Consider the following 19,765-nt stretch of genomic DNA (forward strand, 5'->3'; position numbering starts at 1 on the left):
CAAGAAACCTTACATTACAAGGCAAGTAGGTGGAAAATGCCCCTTTTTTCAGTGTAAGTTAGGGATCCCTTACAGGCCTTAGTTCCATTTTCAGTCTGAAAGGATGCATGTTTTTTGGTTTGTTGGTTTGTTTTGTTTGTTTGTTTTTATCCCTATCCATTATTGACGTTCTTAGGGTAATTATGTGCAGGTTTCTGTCTGATATTCAAAGAAGTAGGTAGTATCAGCAAAAAAAAAGCAACTTATGTGGCCTCTACTACTGAAAAATGTCTGCTGATGAGTATAACCAGAACTGCTACCAGCAGATATATTTATTCTACTGTCATTCTTTTGTTTCTTGGCAATTTACTGTCAGAAATTTTCATAAATGAACATGCAGAATTTTACCATTATTGAATCTGTCAGACTATCTGTTGCCTAACATCCTTACAGCAAGTTCAGGCCTTCTGAGTTTTAAATATTTAAATATTTAATTAATCACATTTTGTTCTGCAAGCCAGGGATACACCTGACAACAATTTTTGATGCAGTTTCAGACATAACAGACTAAGAATGATGAAAAACTGTAGACAGGAATTGGACAAGATCTTTCTAGCATTTGAGAAACGGAATTTCAGCCTCTCAGACATCCTTCCTCTGCATTTCCTTTTTCCTATCTACATGAAACCCCAGCAGATAAAGGTCTTATCATATCATCTATATACAAACCACGAGAAATAAATACACACATGAATCAAGAATGAGAATAAACAAAACAAAAAGATGTGTTTTGTTCTCTAAAAAGTTGCTAGCACCACTTGAAGAAACTTGAAAAATGTTTAGTTTAATTACGTGGGGAAGATTTACAACATCAATTTTCACAGGCATCCAAGTGCGGAAGTGAGGTTCCCTAGAGAGTGACGGGGAAGATGGCCCGTGGACAGCTGGAAGGACCTCCTTGTGTTAGTATGGCACTCCAGATTTTTTTCTCTGGATGTACATAGTTTTTTGTATTGTCTGTTAAAGCATGGGTGACAATTTGTGTGTCTAATTAGCAGTTTAAGCATATCTCCCCTACTGCAGATGTATTTAATACCTAGCAGTACATGGGGCTTCCTCCAGCCCCACGGGCTGAAGACTGGTTGCAGCTTGGCAATGGGACTGTGTGTCTTTCACACCTGTTGGGGGTAACAGTGCATGGTCCATCTGAGCTCCAGTGGAGGAGCGAAGCTCCAGGAAAACAGTATCATCCCTACTTTGGTCAGAGCTCTGATTCTTATGGTTCTTGCCCACATGGAGATTTTCATATGCAGACTGTATATTTGAATATAAAAAGACATGATTGTTTCTTTATTTCTCCTTTTGTATATTCAACAAAAAGTAATTGCACTAGAATGCAGGATGGACTTTTAAATAGCAATATTTTAAAAATGAGTAATAGATCTTTTTCTGACCTTTTAATTTTTGAACCTTTGGATTCAATTCTACAATCTTTTCCATCATCATTAAGTCACATATTTTGAAATATGGGAACTGTGAATTGCTCAAGACTGTAAGACTTGATTTTGTACAAAAAAGTCTGGAGCCAAGTGGAAAATAATAGAAGTGGATAGATTTTTATGAATGAAAAAGGATTATCTGAAACAAAAGTTATGATGGGCTGAAGAAAATAATATTTACACATACAATTTAATTCAAAACTTAGGATTGCTTGAGATGGTAGTAATAATATTACAAACTGTTAATACAAAAGGTGTCAATTATTGGAAGTGTGAGGCACTTCATTCGGTCATATACACTATAGGCAATACAGGCTTTATAACACTTTGGCTTTTCACATGAAATTGAAGAAACATAATTTCTGAGGGCTAAATTGTATTTTTGGCACAACTGGAGTACTTGGAAAAACTGAGATATAAAACCAAAACTACAAGTCATACTATATAACACATACAATATGCTGTGTATAGATCTATACACATTCACAAAAGCACATTTGTCAAAATTTACAGGAATCACATATCTGAAGTATAAAGAAACTAAAAGGATTTAGCTGTTATTAAAATAAATTCACTTAATTTCCCGATGTGTAGTACTTTAATAATCAATGTTCAAGTATCTAGTGATGTACATGTTAATTAAACAGAATTTTAAGTGAAACCTGTATCAGGAAAACTCCCTGAGATTCTCCATTACAAAACATAATGTATCAAATCTCTTCTCTTTTTCAGATAACCATCTCTAGTAATTTAAATCTTGTTCTTGATCTTTTGACTGGCACCCCTGGCAGGCTTCACTGTTCTTTTATTACATTTTATTTGTTATTTCTCAGAGTATAATAGATGTTTTTTATAGCATCTGAATATAGGTGCTATAATATAATGTTATAGACACTGAAATCTACAGCTCAAAAGCAAGGCATTTACAACAGAACTAGATTTGTGATACAGTAGTTAGTGTAATAAACAGCATAGGAGAGGTTGAGCAAAGAAGGATGAAAACTGCAATAACAATTCTGCAATTGCTCAGTTTTAGGTGTATAAATACATATATCAGGTTTTGAAGGCAAAAGCTAAAATAATGGAGTTTATTTTCCATGAAATTATGGTAAAATTAGGAAAATAATGGTTTTGTTGCAGCCTCACAAAGGCAAATTTTCTTGACATTCAAATTAGGAGGGTTATTTCAAACTTGCTTAGAAAGAAACTTTTGAGGTAAATAAGGAGGATAAAAGGTATGCAAAAGAAAAAATTGGGAAATAAAAGTAAACTCAACCTGAGAATATGGACCCTAAATAGTAAGGCAAATACATAAAATTATGACAAGAGGAATGTAGGTGCTGGCTAAGTCAATGAAATATCCTGTGTCAAATGACACCACACAAGCTTAAAATCATTATGTACAGAAATTTCTGAGACAATATAGATGATGATGAACAGAAGGTATCTGCCCTGATGTTTGTGTGGGTGAATGCTGGCAGCAGCTATGAGATGCAGTACAGGACACCACACAGATTTAATCACTGGGATTCAAAAGGCATCATCATCCATCCAGAAGAGCTGGCACCAATGTGCCAGTTTGGGCCATGAGATATAGCACATTCTACCAATGTAGCATCTATAGCCTTTTTGCTTTGAAATGTGTTGTGTCTCAAAGGAAACATAGCTTGATTCCTACCGGACTAGGTTTGTATATACTTTTATTATTATTATTTTCCCAACTATTTTTTTCATCTTCTAGAGAATTATAGAGCTATTTGTTTGTAGAGCTTCATAGCTTCATATAATTACACACTGGAATTTCTTTAAATGTTGACATTTGAAGAATATCATCTCACTGAAACTTTTTACAAGAAAGTTACTGATACTGTTAAAGAAATTTGAGGATAAATTTCAAAATCATCCAAACTTTTCTTTATCCAAATAAAACTTTTTTTTTCTTTTTCCTAGTTTGACATGATTTTTAATTCTAATAGTTGGTTTGAATACAAATTTTATCCAAGTAATTTTTTTTTTTTTCTGGTTTGAAATGATTGTTAATTCTAATAGTTGGTTTGAATACACATTTTAAATGGCTGAATTGATATAAAGCATGATAAAATTGCTGAAATTATTTTTTTTCAGCTGATCTGCCCTGAATTTATTTTGAGATCTTTGACAAAAATACAATTATTCACAATTCTCAAGCAATCTTCTTTTTTTTTCAATGTTTAACTCTTTCATAGAATGGGAAACATCTTTATTAAATATCTATACCCAGAAGTATTTTTAACTCAGGGCTTGAGGTTTTGAGTTTATTACAATGAGATTAATGCAAAATAGCACCATTAGGTGCTGGTATACAACCAGAAAAGAAACGGAGAAGAAGCAAATTTAAGACATCAATTCCTCTCTGTACTTCTTGAATACTAGAAAGAAAGGTTAGATGAACAAAATCCATTTTTGTAGCTTAGCTTCTAAACTATACACTGTTATTCTGTCTTTTTATATATAACCTATTTAAAAATGTTTCATAATTTTTGATGAAAGAATAAATACTTAAAATACTGTATCATTCTATAGCCATGAACCTATTTATACAATACATGCACACCTCTTCACAGTATCACTAACCCCAACACTCAAAGGAGTGCAGAAATCTAGTTACATTATGTCTTTAGTAACATGATTTATGAAACATGCTTTATTGAATATTAGCCTGAATTAAAACCCATCAGAGCTGAAATCTGATGCGAATCACAGTAACAACATTAAGACATTTGTGCTGTTATCAGAATGATGACATTACCATTCAGTGAATTAATGTATATGAACTGACTAGATTTTGAGCACAAGCATCTTTGAATATTACTTTCATTCTCGTTGCTGTGTTCTAACACATTATATTCCATACTGAATTTCTGTTTTGTAGAAATACTTTCCTTATATCATAAAACAATGCTACAGTGACTAAATATTAAATTGTGTATTCATCATAAGCTAAATTAATTTCATTAGAAAGAACTAATATACTTAAATATGCACATTGCAAAGTCCTGTATGCAAGTTAGATTCCATTTATATGTATTACTTATATTCAGGGGAGGTTTCATTGATAAAATCAGTGGCATCAAAAGCACATCTCCTGAGGTAGGTATCTAAAATAGATGATATGTTATACCCTGAGAGCAAAAATTTCTCTCCTCTGAGAGTGTGAGGTTACAAGTTCAGGTATAGATACGGCAGACATCTATCTTTCAGTGAGCTGAATCTGGTCTGTTATACCTTACAATGAAATTGTGCTTCTCAGGGAATTGTGTTGGAAGAAATGTGTCCTTCAACTTAGAAAAAAATGCAGCCAACTAGTTCAACCATGTGTAATGGAAGGGAATAAAAGGGAAGGTACTTCTATCTAGGCACTTCAATATTGATCCGGATTTGAGCATTTGGGCTACCTCTTGTCCTCAGTTGAACCAGCTGTAAATAAGCTTTTGGTCATCCAAGTTGAGCTGGCCATGAAGTTTGCTACACTCTCTCTTGTGCAATGCTAGGGATAGAAACCAAAGTTCCTCATCCTCACTGGCCTCATGACCTGGTGAAATTTGAACCCATGACCTGATAATCTACATATATGCACAGGGAGAAAGTGTGAGAACAAACTATGCTGTAAAGATGGGACCTTGTCTCCCTGAAAATGGAGAATGGATTGTTTGGACACTGAAATGAATGGCAGAAAACTATATCATGTGCTTACATGTAGTGAGATAAGAACATTATGTATGTTTATTTATTTATTTATTTATTTTTCTGGAGAAATTGATGTAGCTTGAAAGATTGCATTTATGAGGAAGTGCCCTTTATTTGCTGGAGTCAAATTGTCATTTGCCGTCTGGCAAGTCTCACAATATTTTGCTTGTTTTAAAAAATAATAATATTATTTCAAGACAGCAGTTCTTATCACATTCATGTTAAAGTAATTGAATTTTATGTTGGCAAGGCTAATGCTTCTGCTGCAGAAAAATTCAGAGATGAGACCATGCCAAAAGTTTGTATTGACAAGAGCAAACAGGAGAACAGTTCTATAAAATCACTGACTCAGTTTGCAGTGGCAGAAAAAAAGTTAACAGTATACTGGGCATCGTCACAAAGGGTAATTAGCAAAAACAAAACAAAACAAAAACAGACAAGCTTGTCACTGTATAAAAACCTTGGTGTGCACATGTCTTGCGTAATGTCTCAGTCTGGTCTCTATATTCCAACGACATAGCAGTGTTGGAGGAAATATAAAGATTGGCAACCAAAACTGACAAACGAATAGAGCTGCAGTCTTACTAGGAAAGTCAAAGAAGGCTATAACCTTTCAGCTTTGGCAGAAAAATGCCTAGAAGGTTATTATTGAGCTTTACAAATAATACATTGGTGGATAAAGTGAATGCAGTATCCTTCATCAAATGCCATAATGACAAAACTAAGGAACGCTTGTTGAAACTAGTAGGATGCCTGCTGGAAGCACAATAAAAAAGTACTTTCTGACTTGGCTGGTATGGTTGCTAAAAGATTGTGGAGGAAGACTATACTAGCAAATTCAAAAGGTTAGACAAATCTGTGGGCAGCAGGTCCTTAGATGGGCTCTCAAGGAAACAAGCTAGGATGAACCCAATAGCATCCCTAATACAATGGTAGAAATTGGCCAGGCCTTCATGTTCTGTTGTCACTGCTGAAGAAAGAATACTAGGCTACAACTACTTTCACTAGAGAAAATAGTATTACTTCCTTTTGCATTTAGAATACAACTTTAACACTATACTATCTGGAAGACAGTAAAATACTGGCTGTGCAGTGTTCCTCATTAGCAGTATTCTCCCTCACTGGGAGAATAAAGAAGAGCACACATATCACCACAAATTTCTAGGGCCTTTGTGATTTGGGACCCATACTGCTTATGAAGGCCTATTTTGCCAAATGACTTCAGCTATGAATTCCATCAAAGTCAAACTTTGTGCGGAAAGGTCATTTTTAGTTTGCAATCTTTGTTCACTTTTTACAAATCCCCTAATTCTGCATGCCACATTTAGTACTTCAGCATCCCCATGAGTTTGGACAATGTGTAGCTTTCCAAATGGACTGTATTCAACCTCTTCAGCTACTAAATGCATAATTGAAAATTATGTGAGTTCCCAACCCTCTATTGTTCAAGAGTGGTTTCATAAGCTATGGTAACAGGAGACAGGTAATATCAACAGCAAGGATAACAGGCATCCACCTCCCACAAACAAACATAACACTGGAGAGGGAAAAAAATATATCATTCAATCCAGGAATACAAACTCCTGATCTCTTCAACAGTCTAGTGGTGTGCATACTGTTAATATAATTCACAGTTACATTTATGTGCTGTTCTCTGTCCTGTAGACAAATATTCTTTCAGGAATAATTTTTGCTGTTAATCTTCCCAGGACTGGGATTCCTAGCCTAAAAGTCATCAGTTACTTCAGATAGAGGCCTGATGCCAATAACCTAGAGTTATACAACTCATACAATGGCATTTATTACATATTTTTATCACCTTCATACTGGCAATAGGCTTGCTAGCACCAAGTGATTACCAAGGATTTAAACTGCTTGCGGCTACTCAGTCTCTAAACAGTGTGATACAGCCACTGCTTCCTCATGTCAAATGCCTGGGTTCCAAAAGACTGGGGTGTGATCGTAGCAGAGCTCTACTTTGTGCAATGCGTAGGTTGGGAAGCCACTGTGGCTACCTCAGGTCAGCACAGCTGGATCTCATCCCAACATTCTGCACTAGTTCTTCTGCCCCAGAAACAACACTACCCACTGAGGTCAGGCCACAAATGTTTTCTTGTCCCTATTCAATAAAAGTTTTTCTAGAATTCCTATTGCAATCTACACGTTAAGGGTACACCCAGAAAAAGTTCATCAAATACATCAGTTTTATCCCACTTACCCACAAATATGTTACAGACTGAGAAACATCCTTCAGCTATTTCCAGTCTTCCAAACTTCCTGATATCATAAACAGTATTACCCACTTCTGGCATTAAATGAGAACAGATATATTATTCTATGGAATAACACAAATTGAATCACTGAAGGCCTCTGCTTTGAGGGCAGCCGGGAAACTGGTATATGCCCTTTGCAGAACATCCAACTGTAAGTTCCAAAACACAGCAAAGCATGAATTGGCATATATTATAAAAAATAAATAAAGACAGGAGAAGGCCAACCCACAAAGTAAACAGAGAGCTACACCTCTCCAGACTCACCAGGTATGTTGCAGAAAGGATAGTGGCAAATTGCTGAGACTTACTAGATCTTCGGACTAATCATCATGAAAAAATAAAGACATTCTAATATCTTTTCAGGTGCATGTTTTCCAGCATGTTTTCCAACAGTTTTGCTGTTATCTAAAAACCCTGGCAACTGGCTTGACTATCTCTTAGTTCTTTGATTAAGCTTTCAAAACCATATTTCAGTTCTTCCAAAATAATATATTTGATACATTCAAACTTCTGATTCATTAAAAAACAAAACAGAAAGAACAAAACAAAAAGAAAACAAACAAAAACCAGAAAGTGTGTTTCTGTGGAAAACATTCTTATTCCACTACTGCTATACTCTTCAGTGACATATAGTCAAGAAAACAGTCATATTCTTACATTAGTATGTATACTGCTCTCTCAATCAACATTTTCCGTTAAAGAAAATTTCCTTATTACTTTGTTATTTCTTCCCAGGAACAACAAGACAATTAATTTTCTGCTACTGAAAAGTCTGTATGACCATTTTTCTGTTCTAGGCTGTTATCTAAAAATGTTCTGATTCACAACCACACTTCACAATCACATCTTGTAGTTACAAATCAGTGGTAGAATTGAGTTACATTAAATTAATAGGTATTAATTCTTAAATAAGTCACTTTCCTTATTATTTTGCATAAAAACAACCATCTGCTTTTAATTCTGTCATTATAATAACAGATGAAATTTTCCCAGGTGTTTCAGGAACAGGTTTGCCTACAGACCCTTTTACCATGTTAAGGAGCAGCCAACCCCAACTGAGCTAACTTGCAAGGGGAAACACCAGCACAGCTCTCCACCTGTGACACCTCTGAGCTGGCTAGCGCATACTCTAACAGTGGGTGATACCGTTTGGATGCTTTGTAATGCTGATGCTGAAAATAACATGATTTTACCATATAAATGTTGGGAGCCTGGATTCTGTTCTTCAGGGGAAATTGCCATATGCAAATATCCTGGGACCATTTCTATCAAACACTTGCAGGAGGGGTATTCATATTTCAGTACAACTCTATGACTGTCCTGTGCTCCTGGGAACCAAATAGCTCGCTGCAACTTTAGGTTCTTTTGAAAATCTCCCATCTTCTCTTTACTACAGCTCTTTCCTCCTCTTCCAACCAAGATCAGGATTGCTGTGAAATGATAATAAAGAAAATGATGTGCTATACCTATCCCTGCCTAACAAACCAAATATCGGTTAGTGCTGCTGACATTATCACATTATTTATGATTAAGCTTTTTGGTATTGTTTAATATTACATCAGGATTGTTGTGATGGTATTCTGCCCCAAAAAATGTTAGGGAATGGCACTGACCCATGGAGCCAAACCCACCGACTCTGAAGTCTGGTGATTAAGAACCCCAAGGCATGGAGGTAATTTGGAAATCAGGCATGCTCAGATCCACTATATAGGTTCCTCAGCTGGAGGTGGCTGGGGTGTAGCTAGTGGTGAGCTTAGGTGTGGAGGAGCTGGGGGTTCTCTCTCCTTCTCTCTTCTCCTCCTGGTTTCCCACTTAAGCAGTGCTGGCCTGGCTCAGCTGCATACAAAGGGAACAGTATGTGTCTCACTGAGACAGCTCCCAAGGATCTCCCTGCGAGCCACATCCTGAGCTCAGGTAATGTTTCCAAACTGCATGGTAGGAGATGACTCTCAACTCACAGCTAGCAGAAAATGGAATCTTTCATTGATCCACCAGATCAATGTACTAACTAAAAGCATTGGCAGCAAAAGGGACACAGGCAGCTGTTTTAGACTATAATTGGTGGTCATACCAGCCTGCAAATATCAGCTCAGAGAACTTTTTTTTTTTTTATTTTTTCTTTTTTCACAACTTAGTGGAAGCAGTCAAAAAAGATAAAATTGACAGGAAGATGAAGTAATCAGAAATATACTGTTTTACATATCTTTACATAATAAATAAGGCATGCATGTTTTGTCTCACTACCTTGGAGACACATAATCTATTATAGCACTTCCAGGTATTATTGTTCTAGTAGCATGCACTGTAACACTTTAGCGATATATAATTCACCAATTTTTTATTATTACTTTACTACATTTTAATAAAGATAAAGAGCTGCTGTTTATTGCAGTCATTTCAGCAAAACTCTTCCAGCTTCTGAAATCAACTGGGACTACTATTTAGTTAGAGTACTGCAGTTACTTATTTTCCTTTTACTATAAGATGTTCTTACAACTGGAAAAAATTACTTGCTTTAATGATAGTAATGACATGACTTGGAATGACTTAATTCAATGCTATTTGAAACATAAAGATTTGAATAGGCTAACTGAACATGAGCCTATTAACTGGACATATTAGCTCACATTCAATTATGTTAACTTGATATATTTGCTCACAAAGAAATTTAGTTACTATTCTATTCCATAGTCACATCAGCCGTTTATTTCTGAACAAAGACTATATTTTAAAGCACATCATTTTATATATCTGTTATATAGTCCTGAAAAATTAGTCTATTATTTTATTTGTATAAATGATAATGTTTTTATGAAGAAAAACATGCAGAGAGAGAAAAAAATACAAACAAAAACAAAAGACATGGGAGGTATTGGCAGAGAACTTTGAATTTATTTATTTATTATACCTAATAGAAAATTGTCCTGTTTGTCCTAACAAGCTATAGAAAGCAGAAGTTTCTCCAAAAAAAAAAAATAAATGCTGAGCTTTAACAAAAGTCATACACACAGATCACTTTTACAATCTGCTTCTACTCCTCCAAGTATCTGAGTGCAGTGCAAAAAACACAGTCTCACTCATGCCGCTGTGAATTCTGTCTCCTCCCAGAACACTTTTCTCTACAGTCAGTCTATTTATGCAACAAAGCGACATGTAAGCATCCCAAAATAGCTCATGCAAGCTATAGCTCCGTTTTAACATCCAGCCTCCAGAACTGCAAGCTGTATATAAGCTTGTTGCTGAAGTAAATCTACTGAAGATTTTTAGAAAGCATCTGTAAGTGCAAGTACTGAATCTGATTACTAAACAGGAAAAACTTATGTAATGCCTCTCATTAAAAAATACTACACACAGCATAATGTACAGGAAAAAAAATACAGAATTTTGTTTCTTACTTTTAATTGTGAAACAGCCTTGTGAAACTTCAACAACCATGCAAAGTCTATCAAATCAAAATTAAACCCTGTGACTTTCTTGGGACATGTCTATGTGTCGTTATAGGAAGGGAAATTTGAAAAAAAAAAAAAGCCAAACACATTACCACATTGCATCGGCAGTCCTTAAGGAGCTGGTAGATCGGGATCTTGGCTTCATAACAATGCTCATTTTGAAAAAATTCCTCCAGACTTCCAAACTCAAACATCAGTTTTCTTTATAAAGCTCAAAGTACTCCATTTCAAAGTGTTTTTCAAAATCTTCTTTTAAAATAAAATAAAATCCTTCAAATGCTTTTCCTGTAATAATCCAGGCTCCAGAGGAAGAATTCTAACACACTGCAACTCCTTCCCTTTTCACACTGAATTTACTCTAGCACTGTGCTGTTCGGAAATGACAGTGCTTTTCTCTTCTGCCTTGTATTGCCCTGGGAGGAACTAGTCTATTTTGAATCTATTCTCCCTGTAGGTCACATGGGAACCAAGGCAGCTGAAAAGAGTCTCTATCTGTTTCTTGCAGGCTGATAACAACAGGTTTAAAGGTCAATCATATTAAAAAAAAAAAAAAAAAAGAGAGAGAGAGAGGAAAAAAAAAACAATGCTGATGGACAAAGAATGAAAGGAAAAGACGAATGAAAGGTACAGTAACATTAGTGAGCTCGTAAAGAATTTCCATTTAGAGACTTGCTAGATAAATTACTCTTTGTGGAATGAAGAAAGGAACAAAGATCTTTCATTCCAAGTTAACTAAAGTCTTACCTAGAAATGTAATTCTTCCCTTTCCTTTTCTCCTAACCTTGCCTCTACTAGGTACTGTGAATAAGTACTATTGTTTAACTTCACAAACCAGAAAGCATTCCCTCTTTGAAAGAAATTCAAAACACTGGGGGGAAGTTGAGTAAAAATAAAATTCCTTGTTGACTGTTAAAGTCAAACGCACATACAGACATCCATTGTTATAAATCGGTGAAGGACAAAATACCTCAGCTAAAGAACTCTAACATGACGTCCTCTGTCCCATACGGCAGAAAACAATTTTTGCCTGTTTTAATAAGTACATTAATAGTTATGCACTTCAAATAACTAAACTTGAATTTATAATTTCTAGACAAAAACTTATCATAAAAGCTTTGAGAGTGAATTCCTTTTAGGAAATCTAAGTCTAATTTTTCAATTTTAGGGTTAAAAGAGGTAAAATATAGATGTAGAGAACTGCGTAGTGAATATACAAGTTATGCATTTTGAATTTCCTCTAAAATTTGTTATATATATTTTTAAACTGAGAGTTATTGCTCAACAAGTGACTACAAGCATAATAGCGATTTTTTGTACAATGTTACAAGTGCTGTAGCCTATTACTTTTGACTGAAGCTTGATTAATACTAAAAGAATGCAGTAAAAATATTATTTCTAAAATGTATACAGACTTGACAAATAGAAGGAAAACATGATGAACAGGTTCTGCATTAAAATACAAAGCCATTCATCAAATAAAAATGCGTACAAAGTGTGTAAAGCTTTCTGGAACCTTTGCACTTTATAACAGTGCAATAAAATGCATTACAAACTACATTGTATATCAACAGGAAAGATCCGAACTGCCCTGGAGGCTTGTGCCATTCATTTGCATATAAAGTGCTCCACAGCAGCAAAAGGAATGTTAACAAGGTTTCACGCTAAGCATTCTGTTCTTCACGTTTTCTGGCATCTATCTTTCAAATACTATCTACTGGTTAATACAAGATGTTTTGTAAGAATTCTGTGAAATCATAAAAGTTAACCTCAAAGAGTGGAAAAAGCATCTGTGATAAATTTAGCTCAAAGGGTCATGCAGTCATGGGACCTTTAGTAACAGTTGAGTCTGTCACTGTGTGCAGGTTACAGGTCTGTAATAGTGGACTTAGATGTTGTTTAACATGGACTCAATATGTTGTGAAACTTTTTTATTCTTTAAACAGATGGGATAGATCATGAAGAAAAACAAAATAAGTATTAAAGTGAGGTGATGGGCTATTACAGAATAGATGGTCATTTTAAAGCCTTTTTTAAAGTTTGCCTTATTATTTATTGTTTATTATTATTTGTTGTTGATAAATATCAACATTATTCCCTTATCAATGAAAATACATAAACAGATCCAATAATTTCTAATAGACTAAAAAATTTCACAGTAGTATCCAGTACTATACTGGAATGGAATATTCAAGGATTACGACTGCTTAACCATGCAGTAAGAATCTCAGGATGGTTTGCTGTCAAAAGTGTATCAATGCAGACGCTACCGTTTACTTACAGTTAATAAATACGTAAGCATAAATGCACTACAGTAAATTTATATACTAAATATTGCTACATTTTATAAATGAACTGTAGTTATAGTTATTTATATTTAAGCTAATACTTTGTCAATGCACCATCCAAAAATGCCTGCTGGAGATGCAGATCAGCAATGAAGGTAAAACACAATAAAAACCTATTGCTAATTTGCTTTCTTTTTTGGTCCCGTTCATTGGCTCCATAGAAATAAAGTTCAGCCCTCTAAGTACTTTTTCATGTAAAATTCCAAAACTGACCTAGGTACAGATAAAAAAACATAGATACACATCTATTTTAGGTCCATTTAGGTCTTGGTACAGGGTTAAATAACATAAACTCAATCATGAGACATTGAGAGACAAATTAGGAGAGTAAGGAAATACATAGCTATTCCACCCTGATAGCAACAGAAAATTGTGTTATCAAAGTATTAATTATTAAAAGAGCCAGTAAGGAGCCATGAGCAGGAGCAGTAAATTAAATTTTTCAGAGACACAAGAAATCACAGTGACAGATCCAAAATCATTGTAAGAGCTTTGACACACGTCAACAGATGGAAAATATATCTAATGTTATTAGAGGCATTCTTTTTTTCTAAGAACAATATATTTTTAGTAAGAGCTATTGCATGTCATACTAAATCCAGAATGCCAAAATGCAAATTATGTACAAACATAATATTAAAATATTTTAAAGAAGAGAAATATAAGCATATTTATTATTGAACCCAGAAGGTTTATAAGCAGATGTGCATGGTTTTACAGATGTACATATTGTATATGCATTGTACACGAATACAAGCATATATTTGAGACAAATGCAATAGCCATTTGTAGCATCTGATTTGTACATGCAATTCTGTAACTTAAAAAATATGTATTTATTTTCCTTTTTAGAATCTTTTTTTAGGGTGTCAGTAATAACACAAGAAATAAAACTGCTCTTGAACTGAGCTCTTGATGGTACACCATCACAATTAAGGGAGGTGTTGACTGCACAATGAAAATAAGGCAAACAGATTTTAAGATAAAGAGAACACTGTAAGATGGTTCCATTCAGTGCTGCTATACACACTAATAACAAAAGCAACACTGTTTATCATCCGTGTTTATCAGTTGACCACTGCTTTTATTGTATACTCAAGCTCTCTAAGGACAAAAAGATACCAAAGGAATTAAGACAGCAATTATAAAATATGTGCAGGATTTGAGGACGCTTGTATCTTAGTTACTCAACCTTAAATTAGTAAGTAATTGAATGAATACCACTGTTGCATTACACTAAGCTGAAAATTAACATGAATTGGAAAAAAAATGTGGCTTAGGGAATGAGGCACAGGCTGGATTGGTTTTGTTCCATGTTTGGGAACAACTTTGTCTAAAGAGTCTGGAAAATTTGCTTAACCATTCTGAGTTTTGACTGCCTCAATTTGTAAATTGAACCAGAAACGTGCACTTGCAGCCCAGAAAGCCAACCGTACCCTGGGCTGCACCAAAAGCAGCATGACCAGGAGGGTGAGGGAGGTGATTCTCCCCCTCTGCTCTGTTGTTCTGAGGTCCCACCTGGAGTGCTGCATTCAGCTCTGGAGCTACCAGCACAAGAAGGACACAGAAGTATTAGAACAAGTCCAGAGAAAGGCCAAAAAGATGACCAGAGGGCTGGAGCACTTCCCCCTCAAGACAGGATGAGTTGTTGTTCAGCCTGGAGAAGAGAAGGCTCTGGGGAGACCTCACAGCGGCCTTCCAGTACCTAAAGGGGGCCTGCAGGAAAGCTGGGGAGGGGACTCTGTCAGGGAGTGTAGTGACAAACTACAAGGACTAGACTGAAACTAAATAAGGTAAATTTAGATTAGATATTAGGAAATTCTTTACTCAGAGGGCAGTGAGTCATTGGAGAGGTTGCCCAGAGAAGTTGTGGATGCCCCATCCCTGTGTTTAGTTGGATGGGGCTTTGAGCAACCTTGTCTGGTGGGAGTTATCCCTGTCCATGGAAGGGGGGTTGGCATTATATGGTCTTTAAGGCCCCTCCCAATCCAAACCTTTCTATGTTTCTGTGAAATCAGATATAATGCACATCATGCTACTTGAAAGGCACTTGGACAAAAAAAAAAAAAAAAAAGGACTGAAAGCATGCTACAAGTGTTATATACAAGTTGAAGAAATAGATTCAAAATATTCCTTTTCTAAGACAAAGCAAAAAGTCTGTAGTCTTTTAAGACTTGAATTTATTATTGTAATTTAAAACTGCAACAGTGGATACCATTTTTCTTGTTTACTACAGTGACAAATTCAGGAATTTCTAATTCTAATTTCTAGTATACATTTCTTTAGGAGACTTAGAGGCACTGTCAATGTATCAGGAGAAACAGAATCCTGGAAGGCTAAAATCAAGTCTTAACTTGTAAAGAATGACTGAGCTTTTAAGTATGTTGTTTGGAATGCACATTAGCAAATGAAAGGTATACGACACACTTTTACTTCTTCATGTGCAGCCTCATGAATCTATTTTAGATAGGATTATCATAGTATCTCTAAAAACCCAGAGCTTGGCTTGTTCATTTAGCACTACCCCAGTTTTGTTTAGCCACTATTGCAGCTGGTCTTATACAAATTTTCTGCCCTTCCTTTCTTTTCTTCATACATGCCTTCCAGATTATATGTTTACCTTAAATTGTTTTCAATTTAGACAGAATTATGAACTGAGACCCAAATTTAACGTTTCTAATTTGGAAATTAATTAATTAATTTAACCTTTATTTTAACCTTTGAATTAATTAAATTAATTAATTTAACCTTTCTAATGTGGAGCTCTTACTCCACAAAAAAAAAAAAACAATTTTCCTCACAAGTTAAGACTGTACCAGTTAGTTTTGCTAAACTGTGGGTTGCAGAGTTCATCCACAGCACTAGTTTATCCTCTTATATTCTAAATGGCAGTACAAGATTGAAGGACAGAAAAGATTAGCAAGATGTTCTTATATTACCTGTGCATGGGTGGGCTTGAGAACTAGTAATGCAAGTGTTGGTTCAGAAGAGGTATCTTTCATTAATAAGAATTACCCATAGAATAGAGAAGGAAATTTTTGACACTTCAGAAGATTGTACTTTGCTCAATGTAATTATTTCAAAAATACTCTTTTGTAGGATGTTGACAGAATACCAGAGAAACAAACTCTGCTGTTCATTTTGAGGTAGCAGCATATTCCCTCCTGACTGAAGCTTATATATCAAAGAGGAAAAAGCTATATATAACTGCATAAGTAAAATAACAGAAAAAAAAATATAACAATAATTACAGCTTAGTATTCCTAAGAATGAAAAAAAAAAAATCCATTTGGACATGCTTGTGGTGGCCCTGCTTGAGGAGGCGGATTGGATCAGATGACCTCCAGAGGTCCCTTCCAATCTCAACCATTCTGTGACTCTGAAAACAGCAAACCCAAGGGCACAGAAGAAATACAGTCAGTAATGTTTTGCTCCTATAGTCATTTATATTTAGCTGCCTAGATCAAACTACCTGACTTATGAATAAATATGGTTTATTTGCTCAGTGATTACAGTGTAAATAAAGTTAGTATGTGCTCTAACAAAGTTTTATCCAGACTCAAGCACGTAAAACTCCTCACAGGTAGCATAGCAAAGAAGGGACTTACGTGAGGATACTTGCCATAATACCCTTTTTTGTGGATACTCCACTGTGGTACCCTTTGAAACCCTTTGTCTGGTATTGCTGCATGAACTGTACCATGAGAAGCAGATGAGAGATGTCTTGGGGATAGGGCTTAGAGTTTCTCACTCCCTAACACAGCAGAAGCCTGGTTCTTAAATATTCTGGAGTGCAAGTGTGTCCCTCTGCCTTTATTATAGACAAGTTTTCATTTAATCAATTCAATTACGCAACTGGAGATCAGTAAATTCAATACTAACTGATCACTATCCATCTAGGTTCAGTTGTTGTATCACAGTAGATCTACTATCTGTATACTTCATTTGCTAGCAATTAAAACAAACAAACAAAAAAACAAGGGATCATTTTTTATATATAGTTTTTTATTATTATTTTCTGTCGTTAAATTTTAGGAAATGTGATATCATGCTATCAGCTACAGCCGTGGGCAAGGCTTAGGGCTTTTATTTATTTATTTATTTATTTATTTTTATGGTTTAAGACTGAAATAAAAGCTACCTATGACTGTTGGACTGGAAAATACTGGAAAATTTAATACTGGAAAACAGTGAGTAGCCTAAAAATAAATACTAGCCCACTGGAAGACTTTGGACTTGAGCTGAGCTAAGGCTCCCTAGTGTATCAGGCTGGTTTTTGTTGTTGTTTTATTTTGTTTTTCCTTTTATTTAAATAAGATACAAAACAAAAAAACAACAGATCTTCAAACACTATATAATATAAAACATAGTTTGCACTATAAAATACAGTCATGTCAGCTCCGAATAGATATACTGCAATAATTACAGAAGTAATTATGCTGTAGAGGGAAAATCTATTGACATTTCCATCATACCTTCTGTTTTTCAAGGGTTCATAGCTCATTAGTAACTATTTGCTAGACACAAACTTGGATTACAATGTCTCAGCTAAACAGTTGCTTAAAAAATAAACATAGAGGCTTTAAACTTAAGTCACTCTAGAGCTAACCGGCAGCTATGTTTTCCAAGTGCAATACAACAGTCTTTTTGGCTTAAAAAAAGGTAAAGACTAACATTTTTTCTCTTTTGTAAATGAAGTAGTGACTGCTAGTCACAGTGAGTGATTACAGTAACAGTAGTCCCCACATTCCCTTTACAAAGATTTCATAATTTGGGCTGGTCCTGGACACAGTTACTGTTAAGTGAGAATAATAATCAAATACTACTTTGTAGGATACAAACCCTTCATTGTTCTTGAGAATTGGGTAGTTTTGCTATTACCACTCAAACACCTGTGAAATGCTTAGGAGTACCACCATTTCAAGAACACAATATACTAATATTTCAACAATACAAAATACACCACAATTTCAAGAAGAAAAAAATTATATATAACTTGAAAATTAACTGCTCCACTTAAATTTTAAGTACATTAGCGAATCATACATATTAAAGCACTTCTAAAAATATTTTATGTTGTTCAGAACAAAAAATCTACCACTGACAACAAAGCCATTTTCTCCAGCCACACATACTCTACAATGAATGCGTCTCAGTAGTGCTTTTGTCTTTTTGGGAGCTGTGAAGAAATCAGCTTTTACTATCAGAAAGTCTTCCTAAAGGCAAACATGAGCTATGGTATTGACAGCTGTGAACCAGCACAGTTCTCTCAATGAGAGGAGAGTGGATTTCCCCGTGTTCTTCACTAGAATCTTGGCATCCAGAGGTATTGGACCATGACTTGAGTCATACGTGGATAGAATGACATCATACACACTTTTAAGTCCTTCTGGAAAATGTGATGAAAGAAAATTAAATTTAAATCACCTGCTCTGCTACTGAAATTTTCTTGAAGAGGATTTACATCTTCCGGTGTCTGGTCATTTGTGTTTCCATTGAAACACAGATCCAAAAAATCCACTGAAATGTATATAAATTTATCAAATCTTGTTTATCTCCTATTTGTTTTTCAGGTATGGGAAGCTCCAAAGACTTAATCTAGATGGTATAATTGGGAAAGAGGGAGATAAACCCCATGCATTTCATACCAATAAACTCAAACCCATGATTCAAACAAATAAATTAGTATGTTTTAAAAAGGCGGCAACTCACAAGAGAGCATTCTATGAGCACAAATCAAGGTCAAATTCTGAGTACATTACTCGCCATGAATTATTGACTGAGATCTAAACGAGGGACACCAAGAAAGGAATTTTCTCACTAGCCTTGAGCTGTTGGAAGATTTGGATGCTGATTTAAACTGGTCAGTTAGGCTCTGTTTATAGACAGCTCTGATAGGTACTTTCAGGGGCAGTCTATTTCCATGATTTACACACCTATTTTTAAGACAGAGTAATCGGTTCCTCACCACTATCTGTCTGTCTGTCAACTACAGAAGTTATCTGTCTATTTTACACTAGAATCCTGGTTTTTGGGTGTTACAAGATGTGCTTGATTAATCTGTAAATTGCTATAACATGCTTTTTTTTTTCTTTTTTCTTTTTTCTTTTTTTTTTTTTTCCTCCCTGTTCACGCTCTTACTTGCAGCAGTTGAACTCAATGTAGACAGGATTAAAGTTTCTGTTTCTTTTATTGAAATTGAGGTTTAAAAGTTTTTTTTTTTTTTTTTTCGTTTTGCCTCACAACTTATTGTATGTGGAACAAGTGAAGGAAGAACAATGTCAAAAAATTGCCTCCCCAGTTCATACTAATGAATTAACCACCCAGGTTCAAAAAAGCTACACCTCTAACCTCTCAGCCTTTCCTTCCCAGTGGGTGGGAGAAGTGACAAAAAAGAATATGTACATGGTAGGTCACCTATGTTTAGCACTGAAACTTACCTAAGACAGACTTCTCCTGAATCAGACTTCTCCTAGACATCTGGAAGAGGAAAT

General features: G+C 35.2%; 1 protein-coding gene across 5 annotated transcripts in view; it reads right to left on the bottom strand.

Moving 5' to 3' along the window:
• PDE4D (phosphodiesterase 4D) overlaps positions 1-19,765 on the bottom strand; it is a 651,373-nt gene that overhangs the window by 158,466 nt on the left and 473,142 nt on the right. The window contains exon 1 of one of the 5 annotated variants that reach the window (XM_035310827.1): positions 11,019-11,343. The exons of the other annotated variants lie outside the window; for them this stretch is intronic. Within the exon in view, the coding sequence (XP_035166718.1) occupies positions 11,019-11,083 (65 nt within the window). The 5' untranslated portion in view covers positions 11,084-11,343. Of the gene's footprint in view, positions 1-11,018; positions 11,344-19,765 lie in introns of those variants that run through there. 5 annotated transcript variants of the gene reach the window in all.

Source organism: Oxyura jamaicensis, chromosome Z (genome assembly GCF_011077185.1).
Source record: "Oxyura jamaicensis isolate SHBP4307 breed ruddy duck chromosome Z, BPBGC_Ojam_1.0, whole genome shotgun sequence".
NCBI lineage: Eukaryota > Metazoa > Chordata > Aves > Anseriformes > Anatidae > Oxyura > Oxyura jamaicensis.